Genomic DNA, 16,235 nt, shown 5'->3' with positions numbered 1-16,235 from the left:
TCAAATAGAAAGACAATTGACATTATTAATTCTAGTTTAATTTCTAATTGAGAAAGTTGGAGCACTAATCCCTAAATTTTAGCCAAGTTGGAGCTTTGGCATCTGAACTAAAAATTCACGAGTATTGGTCCATGAACTTATCACAATGTGAAACAATGGTCCTTTTGGGTAATTCCATTAGAACTTCTATACCTTATTTGCTCCTTTAGAGCCTTTATTTTTATGAATGTTTTAATGGTGTTATTCAAACGGACCATTGCCCCACATTGTAATAAATTCAAGGACGAACGCCCAAGGAGTTCTAGTTTTGGAACCAATGCTCTAATTTTCTCTTTCTGACTAGCTAGAGAGTTGTTAGTTAGTGGGACATATTAGATTGTTAAGCATAATAATGTAAAGAAGTTGTCGATTCGTTCTCCCTGTATAAACCCATCCCTCAAAGTGCTATTGGATTCTTCCGTCTATCTGAGGAAGGGGAAGGAAAGTCGCCTGCGAAGGTTGGCGTATGTGGGGAGGGAGGGCTGGACGGAGGTGTGTTTGTGTTTTTTATAAAGAAAACAGTTTAGATGGAACGGATTCACCGCCATTGTGGCGTCCTAATCCAATAATAAACATGACAGTGGACACGTTCTATATAAATATTTCTCCTTTATAGGGGATAAAACTTTGAAGGGGATGTGAATACAACGACTCACAGCATTTAAGTTATTAGTTGATCCCACACGAAGAAGCCACAAGTTACAAATGATGCAGTTATTATTTGTTAATTAGAGAGAATCGGAGAGTTTATGTAGCATAAGGGTATAAATCACAGATTTAACACTAATACCATGTGTAAACACATTATAGAACCACAGCAAGCAACAAACAATTGAATGTTGGAGAATCATAATACTAATTGAAGACTCGAATGAGTAGTAAATGGCATCGCGTCTTCGGAATACAATTCGTAATGCGAGTCAGGTGGTCAACATATTCCTGGAAGCTACATTGCAGTACCACCATTCCCATATCTCATAAAGAAAATACAGCACAACAGCCAGCACATGATTGCAGTTCCTCTTGATAACTCTTCGGGTAGGTTCAAAATTCATACTCAGTTTTCATTCCTTCCCAAAATCTGCATTGTAGTGGGCGCTAGATTCGAGTTTCTTGGCTTCATTCAGCTTTCGTACAGCCTGAAATATAAAACAACAAAAACACTTAGAATAGAGACACCAAAAACGATTATTTGTATGCACAGTGCTAAACGAGCAAGACAAACATCGCCAAGCAACAAACTGTATGCTACAGAACCAAATGCATGACACCACTTTGACTTCAGTAGCGCACTATCGTTCTCTCACTTGAGAGGTCTTTGGGTTCAACAATGTTCATGAGAGTAGGTAGTCAAACTCCATAGGCGACAAACCCAGCCAAGCCATTGCAATAATGAAATTTCTTAACTTGTAAATCCTTTGTAAAATCTAAACTAACTACTTTTCACCAGAAAACAAGTTAAAGCATATAACTTGTATCTAGATGCTTTCTTCAGGTGCATGGTTAAGCGCCTCCTACACAGTACACATTTTGACCTAGAACAAAATGAATCAGACAACTCTAAACACCACCAAAGACATTCTTAGATTCCATAATTTTCAGGATGACCATCATTGGTTTCACGCCACATTACCATGACCATAACCCAAGTAGTTTTAAGCCTCATTTCCATCTATTAATCATCATCATTTTAGTCGAGTATAACATCAGTACTTTATTTAACACGTACCTTCATGAAATCTTCATGGATGACATAATCCCTCTCAGCACGGATCGCAGACATCCCAGCTTCGGTGCAGACATTACGAAGATCAGCTCCATTAAAACCCTAAAATGAAGACAATGAATCAAATCATTGAGGTAAAGCATGAAATAAAATCTTTTGATATAGATATAAATATCATCATGCTTACCTCAGCAAGTTTCACAACTGCCTCATAATCAATGTCCCCATGTTTTGCTATCCCAGCAGCATGGATTTTGAGAATTTCCATTCTTGATTGCTCATTAGGCAATGGGATCTCTATCTTGCGGTCTAGTCGCCCAGGGCGGAGAAGTGCTGGATCCAGGACATCAGGCCTATTGGTTGCCATGATCATTTTCACCTGTGAAATGAAACAAATCAACATCCATCATCCATGCCAAAATCTGATCTGCTTTTATGGCATTATCAGTTTATACACGCATGACCAGATAAATGTGTTTACACCTATTTGTTATGACCAAACCAAAAAAATAAAGCTTGATTTCAACCAAAACATACATACCTTTCCGAGCTGATCAAATCCATCTAACTGGTTAAGCAACTCCATGAGTGTTCGCTGAATTTCTCGGTCTGCACTAGTCCCTTCACTAAAACGCCGTCCACCAATAGCATCGATCTCATCCATAAAAATGATACAAGGCTAAACACAAAGTCAACACAATAAATATGCTTTTAAATAAGAACATCTACTGTCAAACTGAAAGTAATATTCCAGCACCTACCTGGTGATCACGGGCATAACCAAACATTTCCCTTATCAATCTTGCACTTTCACCGATATATTTGTCAATAATGGCACTTGATACAACCTGCACCAGGTATGTAGTATCGAATATCAAAGATAACTTGAAACAACTAAAAAGGATTCTATTCTTATTCAAAGAACGAGTACCGAAATTTGCAGCAACAAAAGTTATGACATGATTTCCAAACTTCTACAGAAAAGAATAACTAACCTTAAGAAAGTTAGCATCTATGTTGCTAGCAATTGCTCTGGCAAGTAATGTCTTTCCAGTTCCCGGAGGTCCATACAGAAGAACACCCTGGAACAATTTAAATAAAATAAGAAAAGAAAAGCTGTATTTGGAAATTCTAAGTTTCTAGGTTTCTAAAATAGGCATCAGGCTTCCGAAAATGTGGTTAAAAATACGAAGAACACCAAAAACATAAAATTACCTTAGGAGGTTTGATCCCCACTCTAAGGAAGAGCTCAGGGTTCATTAGAGGCAGTTCAATGGATTCCCTAAGCTCTCGAATCTGATCCGATAGTCCTCCGACAGCTGAGTAGCTAACATTACCAGGATCTTCATGAAGCATATTATACACAACCGGATCAACCTACAAAAAGAATGTTCATGAGTGGCAGAATAAAGTGTTAAACTTGATAACAAATAATCGGAAGATAATTACTTCTCTGGGAAGAGCCCGCATGATAGTCAGAGTAGTCATATCCAAAACAACCCGCGTGCCGGCTGTTAGTTTTTCTTTGTCAACTTTACTGCGGCACCCAACCACATACCTTGGGCCACTACTTGCCTTCACAATAACTGAGTCAATAAAATAAAAGATCATTACTTTTGCAGTTCTCAAACACAAAGAAAGACCTAAAAGCACTACTCTCACAGGTTTCCAACAATCAAATTTTTGACAATGAAACAAGCATTAAGCAAACAAACTACTTACGGCGCTCGTTATCGAGAGGCCTGAGAACTTCACCGATAATCTGTCCAACACTTTGAAGGGACTTCAAATCATCTTCAGTTTTCCCAAATTCTTTCTTTGCAGCCCGCAAGTTCTCTCTCACTGCATACCATCCCATTGCCAAAAAATCAATTGCGTGACCCAAACAAATTCTTCAAAGCATCTCAATTACTATAACCATAACATAACAGAAAGCCCCAAAAAAGCGAAATCGAAGGCATTTGAAAATCTAGATAACAAAATCGGAACTGAACCGCTCAATTGAAAATCCGAATCGAAACCCTAAAAGGGCGAGCACAATAAAGCTTACTAATTGGGACAATTTGGTTTGTTAACTGCAAAGGGGGATTAGGGTTTGGGAGTGAATCTGACCTGCGCGAACTCGGGAATCGAGCTCCTTGTGCTGGAGTAACCTTTTGCGGTAGTCGGCAACCGCTGTGCGACGTCGTATGGCGTCCTCTGTCTCAGTCGACATCGCAGGCGCTTTGTGGTGGGCAAGGTACTTAGAAACGAGATTTGGCGTTTCGTTGAGGATGGAGAAGAAATTAAGCTGCCAAAGCTTTTGGCTTCTTTTATGTTGCAGCTGTTTTGTCACTCAAGCAAACTCTTCTTTTCTTTTTCTTTTCTTTTTATTTTTTAGTTTTTAACCATCGATATTTTTTAACAAACGTTATTATTTACATTAAAGAGAAAAGGACGGACTCAATCTTACCATCGGCTAGTAATATAATATGGTTTACATTCGTCTTTGACGAAAATCAAACCTAAGATTTCTTATTTACGAGTGAAGAGGAATAGCACTAAATCATACTACTAAATGACAGCAAATTCTTCTTTTTGTATAGGATTAATAAAATTATAATAAAAAACCCTAGAAAGTAAATTAAATTAATTTTTTTTTTTTTATCCAAGGTGAATACATTACTAGTTAGTAGAATTTGTATAAAATAAAACTTCTAAGTAGATGATGTATTACCCTTGAATCTGGTCAATAGTTAGTTCGATGTTAAATTGTTAATTTATGTCCTCATTTCTTAGTTAAAATATAGGATGATATTATTCACACACTTCTTTTTACTTATCATATACACTATGTTAAATTATGTACTTTAATTTTCTTCAATTTATTCGATCTAACATTAGTAAATTGAGAAGAATGTTTGAAAAGTACCCAAAAAAATGGGTGTATAGCACTACCCTAAATATATTGTTATACAGATTCTAGTATAATGTGCATATTACATCCAGACATACATATTGTTTAAAAAAATATGATTATTTTGTATACTTCACAAGAATTCGCTATAATATACGATTTTTATTTAAATCATACATAACATATACGCATAAATGCACTTTTTACGTTTAATCCCAAATTTTGTCCTAGTTCATTTTTATAAGGCTTAATCAACACCAAAAATTTGCTAAGTGCTAACATTTTACTTTTGGCGTTAGAACTGTGATTTGTACTCAGTGATCAAAGCCGCATGACAGTGAATTGTAATTCCAAAAGTATCTTTTAACTAATTAATCTATTATTATTTTTATAACTAACAATCAATCAATGATCTAGCTCACAGAACTCATGTCTACGAGGTCAAACAAGAAAACATTTCTAGTAGCGGGAGGCAAAAGATCTATCCCACAACTCAACTTCATGTGCATTATAGCCGCGACCGGTTATAACATCCGTTAAGAAGTTAGCCTCTCTCGAAGCACATGTTTCTAAGAAATATGTGAAAACATCAAGCAGTTTGTATTTTAAATATTACATCTAAAATCTTCATGAAATAACGTAATTTTAAAGGATCATCGATAATTTATTTGGGGTCCCCTTCAATGCAAACTTGTCTGAAACTTTTCCTTGTGTGTGAGGATAAATCATGATGCGGCCTGTTGACCTGTGGCTGAGCATCAAAGTTTAGTTTGAAGTGGCAGATTCAGATTTTAGGTTGGAAAAACTCATCACCGCATAAAGCAGAGCGGCGTGCATGCATGCAAAAAATGAAAAAGGTTGTGCAGACATCACTTCGTAAAATTTTATGGTTGCCTACTTTGCCATGCTAGAGACCTTTTACCCTACGTGATCACTCATAGATGGAAAGAAATGTTGGTGTATAGGCCAAACTAGTTCCCCAAAACCTAAGGCCTTTTTTTAGATGCAAATTAACAGAAGAGGGAGAGGGAGAGGGAGAGAGAGGGACAGAGGTTGAAATAATGTTAGAACTTAGACCAATTCAAAGTGAGTCCAACCGTTAATTCAATGTTAGTGTTAGTCCAACCATTAATTATTTTTCTACTTCTAAATAAAGGCACCAAAACAAACAAAAGCTTCCAAAAGCCAAAATCTTCGTCCACAAACGTTGCCTCTTTCTTGGGAACTCCCAGCCTATCTGGGTTGTCACCTCCTTCCCTCCACTTATAATCTAAACAAAACACCAACCACGTCTTTGAAGAAAAAATAAAAACCCAAAAAATAAAGTAAAAAGTAAAAAAAAAAAAATTACCAACTACAATTAGTTTTAGATCCCTTTTTCAAGTACATTTGCCAACCCTTTTGTGCTCAAACATCATCCCGCCCAGGAGGGATGGAGATAGAAAAATAACCAAGTAAACAAAACCCAATCTTTTTCTATCCTCCTTGCCATCACCACTTTCGACACCGATGGCTCTCCTCCTGGTCCTTCTTTTCTCCCTCCTTGCCTCCCCCACCTTCGTCCTCTCAGCGTCCTCCCCACCGTTTACTCCCCAAGACAACTTCCTCATCGATTGTGGCGCCGCCACCAACAAGGCCACCCTCCCTGATGGGAGAGCCTTCAAAACTGAATCAGAATCCACGCAGCAGTTGAAGGCAGATGATGACAACAAGGTCTCTGTCGACAAGGCAGACGTGCCTTCCCCTCTTTATTTGACTGCTAGGATTTTCAAGAGCGATGCCACTTACACGTTCCACATGGCAAGGCCGGGATGGCATTGGATTCGCCTTCATTTCTACCCGCTAAGCAACTCGGTGTTCGATCTTCAAAAGGCTACATTCAATGTCATGACGCAGAAGTACACTTTGCTACACAGCTTCAATGTGAACGAAAACAAGAACAACACAAAGAACCAAATTTTTATGAAGGAGTACCTTTTGAACATAACCGAGCAGCAATTCTCCATCAAGTTCTCTCCCATGAAAAACTCTGCGGCGTTCATCAATGCCATTGAGGTGGTTTCAGCTCCTGATAATTTGATCACCGACACGGCTAACAACCTTCAGCCGGCAAGCCAATTTCAAGGGTTGTCTAAATTCGGGTATGAAACAATGTACAGGCTTAACATGGGAGGACCCCTTGTCACATCCACAAATGACACATTAGGACGCTCTTGGTTGCCCGATGACGCATACATCAAGTCCAAAAACATGGCCAAGGCTACGTCGGTTGGGACTAGTACGATCAAGTATCCCGATGGACTAACCCCCCAAATCGCACCACCAACTATTTATGCAACCGCTGTCCAAATGGCTGATGCTGTTGTGAGCAATCAAAATTTCAACATAACATGGAATTTCCAGGCGGAAAATGCATTTGCCTACTTAATTCGATTACATTTTTGTGACATTGTAAGCAAGTCACTTGGTAACCTCTACTTCAATGTGTACATTAACGGGAACATGGCGATAAGCGATTTGGATTTGTCACACACTGTTAATGGTTTGGCAATTCCATACTACAAGGACATTGTCGTAAATGCTTCATTGGTATCTGACGGGTTATCAGTCCAGATTGGTCCTTCAAGAATGGACAATGGCGCACCAAATGCCATTTTGAATGGTTTGGAGGTGATGAAACTAAGCAATTCCGTGGACAGTTTGGATGGCGAATTCGGGGTTGATGGAAAGAAAGTGGAAACAGGCAGCGGCGGGCCTCACAGAGGTGCGGTGGCTGCAGTCGGGTTTGGTTTAATGTTCGGGGCCTTCGTAGGGCTCGGAGCAATGGTTTACAAATGGCGGAAGAGACCTCAAGATTGGCAAAAGAGGAACAGTTTCTCTTCTTGGCTACTTCCTGTCCATGCCGCCGACACTAGCTTCATGTCGAGCAAGACCTCAAACAACATGTACAACTCCACATTAGGCCTTGGCCGCTACTTCACTTTTCAAGAGTTACAAGAAGCCACCAACAACTTTGACTCGAGTAAGATCATTGGTGTTGGTGGATTTGGCAATGTGTATCTTTGCGTGATTGATGATGGGACTAGCGTGGCTGTCAAGCGAGGCAACCCCCAATCCGAACAAGGCATTACAGAGTTTCAAACAGAGATCCAGATGTTGTCCAAGTTAAGGCACAGACATTTGGTGTCACTGATTGGCTACTGTGACGAAAACTCAGAGATGATCTTGGTTTATGAGTACATGTCTAATGGACCTTTCCGCGATCATCTATATGGCAAGGACTTGCCTCCGTTGTCATGGAAGCAAAGACTAGAAATCTGTATCGGGGCAGCTCGCGGGCTTCATTACCTTCACACTGGAACAACACAAGGCATCATTCATCGCGACGTTAAAACAACTAACATTTTGCTTGATGATCAATTCACTGCCAAGGTTGCTGATTTCGGTCTTTCCAAAGACGCGACGATGGGACAGAACTATGTAAGCACTGCCGTGAAAGGAAGCTTCGGGTACTTAGACCCTGAATATTTCAGAAGGCAGCAATTGACAGACAAGTCGGATGTGTACTCGTTTGGGGTTGTTCTACTTGAAGCACTGTGTGCAAGGCCTGCTATCGACCCGGCACTTCCGAGGGAGCAAGTGAACTTGGCTGACTGGGGAATGCAGTGGAAGAGGAAGGGACTTCTTGAAAAGATCATTGATCCTCTCCTCGTTGGATCCATTAACCCTGAATCAATGAAGAAGTTTGGCGAGGCTGCAGAGAAGTGTTTGGAAGAACATGGTGTGGATAGGCCCACAATGGGAGATGTGTTGTGGAACTTGGAGTATGCTCTGCAACTTCAAGAGGCATTCACTCAAGGAAAGCCTGAGGATGAAAGTAGCAGCGCTGTGCTGCCTTCCACTGAGGTCAATGCCGCTGCGACATCCCCTGCTGCTGTTGCGGTTCTTCCCCCTAATACCCCAACTTCGGCTAGCCACCCAACTACTATCCCTGAAGGCGACGAGGGTTCAACTAATGCTCACCCCATTGATGACCAATCGAGAACTGATATATTGGCTCAATTTTCCAATCTAAATGGTAGGTAAATTCAGAAAATTTGGTTCACCAAATGAAAGATGATGATCTAGTAGTATTTGTAGCCATGGTGGCCTAATCTACTCTTGCTAATAAGTTGGTCCCTCCTTTTTTCTCTCTCTAATTTTGTTTGGGGTATTGGGTTTTCAAGATCATAACAAAACTTTTTTAAATTAATACAATATGATGATTGACTGGATGAGGAAATTATATAATTATTTTAGTGTAATATTTTGTAATTTATTTGTAGCATATATTAGACTGAATATTTGTGTGATTAGGGATTTAATCATATTGCGATAGACAACAAAGTGAAAATGTATGATGCTTAGCATTGGTTTTATGTACCCAAAAAAAACCTCATTGCAACGATGCAAGTATGACCCAAAGTTTTTAAGATTGCCCCTTATTGGCAAACAAACAAATGATATCATAAATTGATCAAGAAATTCGAAACACTCATAAAATTTAGGTAGGAAGTTTGACCAGTTAGATAGTCAAACACTTCCACAAATAACGAGTCACGTTGTATTTAAGTACCACTCGACTTCGCACAGATATAACTTCCAATTCAATTGAGTTCACCTGCTAATTAGGTTACCCTATTGAATACTCTATTCACCGACACTCTCTCAAATAATAGGTTACACTGCATTTAAGAACCATTCGGCCTCATACAAATTAAGTTCCAATCCACACGAATTCGTCATGCTGATTAGGTTGCTCTATTACATAGTATGCCCACCACATGACTTGCATCCAATCCAATAGCATAACTCACCATAAAAGAATAAGGAAATAAAATATGAGCTCATTTGGATGTGCTTTTCAAATGACTAAAAGCGTTTTTAGTAAAAATTCTTTTGGAATAAATTCTTAGTAAAAATGCAAGTAAATTCTAAAAAAACACTTTAAGTGCTTCCTAAAAGTAGCACATAATTGGTGCTTCTTGCAGAAAGCACTTCAAGTGCTTTAGGAACCCATAAATATTTTCTCTAAAAGTGCTTTCAGTTATTTTAAAAGCACATTCAAACGAGCCCTATAACAGTAGAAACCTAAGCATTACAGAAGCAAAGACTGCAAAGAAAAGAAAATAATTATATTTATTTATTGGATTCCCATCCCAACCCCACCTTACGGGCTATTAACCAGAAACCCCATCTACAAGAAGTCCTTGTTTTGGCTAACGTTCCCCTTACTTCCTAATTTCTTTAAATTTTCATCCTCCAATTTTCAACAAATACAAGTACAAATGAGTTCAAACAGAAGCATTGAAATCTTTGACCTAAGAAGTGAGCTGGTTGGATCTGGAAATTCTGGAAACATATAAGACGCATAGATCATGTTTGGATACTCAATTAGCTTAGCCTCCTTCCTGGATTCTTCATCCACTGCAAATTCATGGCAATTAAAGACTTTGCACATGAAGTTTCGTTCTGTTTGTGAAGTGTCATAACACTTCGGTAGTGCTTCTGGTACCGGTCTAGGTCTAAATCTCCCTTGAACGGCATGAAGGATGGTGTGGAAAACCTCTAAGTCACGCCTGCTTGAACTCGTCTATGAATGGTGAAGCATTCACAATGGTTGCCTGCCTGTGTAGTGTGTCCTCCAAGTTTCTTTCTAGCCTCAAGTTTCTGATTCGGTCATCGAGCAACCGTTGTATTCTTCAAGTTAGATGGGATGTTCTCCTGCCTACTACTCCACCGCTTTCCAATTTAGCGGTGATCACTACTAAAAATGATATCATTGGCGACAGTTACAAACCGTTCTGTAAAGTAGAAAAAAGGTCGCAAGCTTTTGTGACAGTTGCAGAACCTGTAAACATATCGGTTTTGTTAGGTTTGGATCAATTTGAACCCGACCCGTTAAGCTAACGTGTCACTCAAACTCAACCCGTTAAACTAACGGGTCACTCAAACCCAACCCATTATGCTAATGGGTCACCCGTTTTTTATTTTTTATTTTGTAGAAGTAACTCAAACATAATTGCATATTTGTTCTAACAGATTAATAGTTAGAAGTTAGAAACTAGAATGTAACACTAGTTTGATAATATTTTGCATATGAATTAATCACATCATGTAGAAATTATTTAGCAAGAGGGTTCAATGATGCTTCTCTTCGAACCCTTGGGCTCACACTTGCTAAACCATCGAGCTCATATGATCATATCCCTTGGACCAAGGAGGTGTATATCATGATGAATTATAATGATCAGTTCAAACGTTTACTGTTGCCAACCATACTGTTGATTGCGGTTTCAACCCATCATGTTTTAGCCTCGACTTGCTATAGAGCAAAACATCAAATAACTCATAAATTTCAAATTTTATCTAATTGAACAAGAAATATAATGAAAATGGGAGTCCTACAGACTTAAGAATGGCCTGGATGCTTTCTCACTATGTTCCGCAGGTGCTTCCTGCCACCGGTTGAGCGGCGGCACTTCAGCTGCTAGGAGAACACCACGATGGAACCGTGTGGTACAAATCCGCGAAGGATGAAAATGGTGTTTTGGGTCCTAAGCTAGGTTTTTGCACAACCGCTGGGAGGTAGCAGTTTGCTCGAAGAAGGAAGGAGTGACGGCAGGAGGAATATGGTTTTGAGAAGGAAATAGAGATTAGTTTTTCTTTTAATGAAATTATATAAACATCCTCACTAACGGGTGTTAATGGGTTCGCAGGTGAACCCGAAATAAACCGTAAAATAACAGATGATTAATGGGTCCAACCGTTAACAACCCAGCCTGTTAAGCTTTCACCTAAATGTTGATTTTAACGAGTTGGGTCGGATTGGGTTAACGAGTTGGGTCCAAAATTCCACCTATAGTTGCAGACACTTCACAATTAGTATATGTTGCAAATATTTCTCATTTATTACGACGGATTTAACCATCGCAATAACATATTGCGACAAGGTTGGATTATGTCAATAGGATTTGTGTCGCAACAACTTGAGTGTTGGATTTAGCCCTGGTTTGGCTTTAGCTTAAGTTTAAAAAAAAAAGTTGGCATGAAAATAAGTTGAAGCATTTTAAGTGTTTGGTAAACACTTTAAATCAATTTTTTTTTCAAAGTTATGGGTGAAAAAAAGATAAAAACCAGAAGCTGGAAATAACAGCTTCAACAAAACAACTTATTTTGGTAAAACACAGATGAACAGTAAAAAATAAATGAACTTTTCAAATTTCCAATCCTACCCTTCTTTCTCTCTATCATCAGTCGTGCCCTTCTATTCTACCTCTCTCTCGCATTAAACGAGACATTACGGAACTTCTTCACTGAAAAAGCTGCAAAATTATGCAGGGGTTCCTTATAGTTTTTAATTTTCAAATAGAAATCAAACCGAGTTCGTAAAACCTCGAATTCATCAAATTTAATCATGCAACTCGCTGGTCTCTCACATCAAGAAACTAGGAAACGCAACAGAAGGTCACAGAGGTTTATTACTCGAATTCTAACTCAAATCCAATAGACAGAGCAAGGAAATCCTACCTGAGATTAGAAGGGGTTAAGCCCAAGTTTGATAGCAGTCAAATTTTGTATTGATTCTTGCCGAAGTGCTCAGGGATTTAAGTTCTCACATTTTCTTATCCGCAGACCCAAACACACGATTCCCATAACCTAAACTTGGGGTTAAATTCGTAGGGGTGGAGTTGGTGATAATCTGGTGGTGAGATTGTCTAAGATCGAAGGTTTGTGTGTAGGGTTGTCTTAGTGGAGGAAAGAGTGCAGAGAGAGAGAGGGCTGAGAGTTTTCAAGAGAGTTTGGGAATGTAGACTGTAGAGGGAAAAGAAGACACAAGGAGAAGGGAAATGGGGTGTGGGCCCCACGGCCACACAAAATCCTCACATAAAAATAGTAATATTAAATAAAAATATCATAATAGTGATATAGTAACATATATTACATAATAATAATAAATCATATATTTAAAAAAAAATTATAAAACAGAAATTTTAGGGACGGGACGTTTGTTATGAGACCTAAAGTTGAGGTGGTAAAATGTAATTTACCCTAAATAATATTTGAGATCAAATTTATAAATATTTTTTCTTTTAAACATAAAGTATATTTAGTAATTCACCTTTATTTGTTAAGAAAATTAAATTAATGGCACATCTAGTATTATACCCTTTTTGGTCATTTCACACAGTCACAGCTCTTTTACATAAAAGTTTACCAAACACTATAATACTGCTTTTTTTTTTCCAAAAGCATTTTTACAAAAAAATTTACCGAACACTCTGCTGCTTTATTTCACAATTGCTTATTCTTACAGTACAACAGAAGCAGTTTTTTTTTTCAAAGCACAGCAATACTAAACCAGCCATTAGTGTCGTAAATACTTGTGGAATGGGTTTATAATTTCAACGCGTTTATAATTAAATGTTAATATCGTGCCTCATTGATTCATGGAATGGGTTACTTGAGGTGATTGTGGAATGATGTTAAATATGATTGTTATTAATATAATTAGATCAGTGATCAATGCGCTAGAGGATACTATTGTGCTTTATTGATTCTTTGATTTATTACATGATATGAATTGCGATTTTATGTTGAAACATAATGATTTATATGATGGATGAAATAGAAACCTTGATTGTCATGTGGGTTGTTATGTAGCTTGAATCAAATAATTCATACTTGTCAAGTCCAAATGTTTGATTGAGGAATGTTATGCCTTTTGGCTTGACTGAACTGTGTTATATGTCGAGTTATAGCGAAGGTGAACTACGAATGGCTTGATCCCTATTGAGGGTACGTAGGCAGTCTAACGAGGAGGTTAGATGAAGCCATAAAGTATACGAAAAATTATTATGCATTTGGATCTTGAATTATACTTTGTACATATCTCGGAGGCGGGGTCTGTTGGATGTACGGATGCTTGGTGACACCATGTGTTGATTCTAGACGTATGTCGAGATCGGGGCGTGACAAATATACAGATTCTTGGTGACACCATGTGTCGATTCTAGACATATGTCGGGATCGGGGCGTGACAACTTTTAGTGGTATCAGAGCTTAGGTATTAGGTCCAAGCACCTTTACCTTTGGTTGTTAGAAATTGTGTCATGGAGATGGAATGTATTGTTATTGAATTTATATTCGAATCTTGAATATTGATTATTGTGAATTGAATCATGAGTATATTGGTGAATTCTTGTTATTATTGACATTTCTTGTGCTTGTACAAAGATTGGTATTGAGGTCGTGTTGAGACGATGATAATTGTATTTGCGAGCTATGGTTTGATATTGTCGAGCTTAATGTTAGCTAAATTTGAGTATAATTAAAGTGTCAATGCCAATTGTGAATCGTTATCTATTTGATATGTGGCATTGGTGGATATGAATTGGTACTAAAATTTCGAGGACGAAATTTTTTTGAAGGGGGGAAGAATGTGAAATCCCGTCCCTGGATTTCACTATTTAAAGGTACATATTTTTGTATTATTAATTTCAACGCGTTTATATGTACGACGTATGTTTTTTTTAGAAGCCCCTCAATTGCGTATTGTTGTAAAATAAAAAAATCAAAAATCAAAACTAGAGTTGCCAACTGGCAGCTAAAGAAGAGAGAACAAAAAAAAAAAGTGGAGAGGTTGCCTGATGGCAGGGAGGGAAAGGAAAAGAAGGGGGAATTGGAGAGATGAGGGAGGTGGGACAAATCAGGGGAGGAAAGAGGAAGCAGGGGAACGAATCAGAGAAGGGAATGAGGGGATGGGAGAGAGAGAGCAGCATGGGATCAAGGATCCCTACTCAACTTGTGTGACCTAACCGGATTGGAAGTAATGGAACCGTGGGTTCCTCCGGCTAAATTCCGATGAATTAAGCTGAGCCACTACCTGGGAATCACTCCATGACCTTCCCTCTACCCATTCCACTCCAAAATTGATAGAATTTGCACTTGAAATTGTGAAACCCGCACAGTGGGTGCGACAGGGTTCGTGGTGACGATCCATCAATTTTGAAGGTAACTCAACCAATTACCACCACCATTAGACTCTCATTGAACCCAGGAACAAAGCCCAAATGACCTTGGAGATGTCGGAGCAAGTATGGAGTTCGAATCGAAGCACACCCAATTCTAGGGTTCAAGCGTTTCCAGGCCGAGTTGGCCTTAGCCACAGGTATGAAAATTCCTCCCCTCATTGAGATCTACATGCTTGTAAAATTTGGTAATTTTTGGAATTAGTTAAATTTTCAGGCGAGTTGGGGCGGCCAACCGCCGTGTGCGGCGGCGTGTGGGCCGAAGTAACCCCTAACCTTCCTAGGCTAAATTTGATACCCCATATGTGAAGTCTGATTGACGAAATCTCGTTGTATGGCTATAGATTTGATGGAGACCGCCACTTAGACATTATATGAATCGATGATCAGACTGTTGGATCATCACCAAACTTTAATACATTATAGTACGAAATATTTGAGGGCCATAGGAACTTACGGATTGGGAATCCGACATACGGATCTTCCCGAATTGGATTTGTAAGTTTGTAAAATAAAACGTTAGCCACCACCAAAAATTGTGATTGGCGAAGATCCGACCATTGGATCGTGGTGAGACTTTAGTATGATATTCTATGAGTATAATGAGGACCTTAGGAAGTTACAAATCCGAAATCCGATGGGCGGATCTTTTGGATCGAATTATGTAGAGTTGTGGACCCTACCGTTGACCGAGAGTTGACTTTTGGTCAACATATCTCGAAACGTTCTAGATACTATAATTGGTACCACCAAAGACTAAGTGAAGTCTAGTGGACCCACATTGGTTAGAGAGTGACTTGAATATAGGGGATAGGGTTACTACCTTAATTTCTTATATTAGTATCCGTTGTGAATATGAATTGGTTTTATAAATATGATTTCTATTGAAATATGATTTTTATATATTTAGCCATAGACCTATGTTTATTAAACATGATTTGGCTTGTGTACTGATGATGGTTGTGATATATGTGGGTTTAATTATCTTTTTAGTAATGTGAATGATGTGTATAACTATTTTTATGACAATGTGAGCCAAGAATCTTATTAGAAGTATGATGTAGAACTTATAGGCTGGTGTGACATATTTGTTGGTGGCCATGAGAAGTTGATGGTGTAGGTAACTACGTTGTAACTCATAGGGGTTGAGGTATAGGTAGATAGTGTGCTGAACTGATTGCACCAGGTAGCAGTGGTACTTAGATGGTCTTGCTTGGTATATTCACGATGAGGGACCATACGTACTTTAAGGGTGATCGTGCTTGGTATATCCGTGATGGGTGATCACCGCTTGCATGATTAGACTATGCTTATGGTCCTGCTTGGTATATCTGCGATGGGGGACCATACGCATTCTAGGAGTGATCATGCTTGGTATATCTGTGATGGGTGATCACTACCTAGAGTTATAGAATACAGTCCTGCTTGGTACATCTATGATGGGGGACTGTTGGGGTGATCATGCTTGGTATATCCGCGATGGGTGATCACTGCCTGCACAAAA

General features: G+C 38.7%; 2 protein-coding genes across 2 annotated transcripts; one reads left to right on the top strand and one right to left on the bottom strand.

The window, feature by feature from the left end:
- Nucleotides 1-738: 738 nt before the first annotated feature.
- LOC103445102 (26S proteasome regulatory subunit 10B homolog A) lies at nucleotides 739-4,103 on the bottom strand. The gene is made up of 10 exons (XM_008384077.4): nucleotides 3,878-4,103; nucleotides 3,488-3,607; nucleotides 3,215-3,351; nucleotides 2,981-3,142; nucleotides 2,761-2,847; nucleotides 2,527-2,613; nucleotides 2,307-2,444; nucleotides 1,953-2,144; nucleotides 1,769-1,867; nucleotides 739-1,178 (listed from the first exon to the last, which is right to left on the bottom strand). Exons 1-10 carry the CDS (start codon nucleotides 3,978-3,980, stop codon nucleotides 1,104-1,106), a joined length of 1,200 nt encoding a protein of 399 aa, XP_008382299.1. The 5' UTR covers nucleotides 3,981-4,103; the 3' UTR covers nucleotides 739-1,103.
- Nucleotides 4,104-5,884: 1,781 nt separating this feature from the next.
- On the top strand, nucleotides 5,885-8,965 carry LOC103445103 (probable receptor-like protein kinase At4g39110). Its single transcript, XM_008384078.4, has one exon. It carries the CDS (start codon nucleotides 6,171-6,173, stop codon nucleotides 8,745-8,747), a length of 2,577 nt encoding a protein of 858 aa, XP_008382300.2. The 5' UTR covers nucleotides 5,885-6,170; the 3' UTR covers nucleotides 8,748-8,965.
- The last annotated feature ends 7,270 nt before the right edge of the window (nucleotides 8,966-16,235 follow it).

The sequence above is a fragment of the Malus domestica genome, chromosome 10 (genome assembly GCF_042453785.1).
Source record: "Malus domestica chromosome 10, GDT2T_hap1".
NCBI classification, from domain to species: Eukaryota; Viridiplantae; Streptophyta; class Magnoliopsida; order Rosales; family Rosaceae; genus Malus; species Malus domestica.
This window is presented reverse-complemented; position numbering and strand designations above follow the sequence as displayed.

Coding starts and splice junctions, on each gene's coding strand:
- LOC103445102 (XM_008384077.4), bottom strand. CDS start 3,980: ATGTCGACTGAGACAGAGGACGCCATACGACGTCGCACAGCGGTTGCC. Junction 2,848..2,980: donor TGGGGATCAAACCTCCTAAG/GTAATTTTATGT, acceptor AAATTGTTCCAG/GGTGTTCTTCTGTATGGACC. Junction 1,179..1,768: donor TCCATGAAGATTTCATGAAG/GTACGTGTTAAA, acceptor TTTATATTTCAG/GCTGTACGAAAGCTGAATGA.
- LOC103445103 (XM_008384078.4), top strand. CDS start 6,171: ATGGCTCTCCTCCTGGTCCTTCTTTTCTCCCTCCTTGCCTCCCCCACC.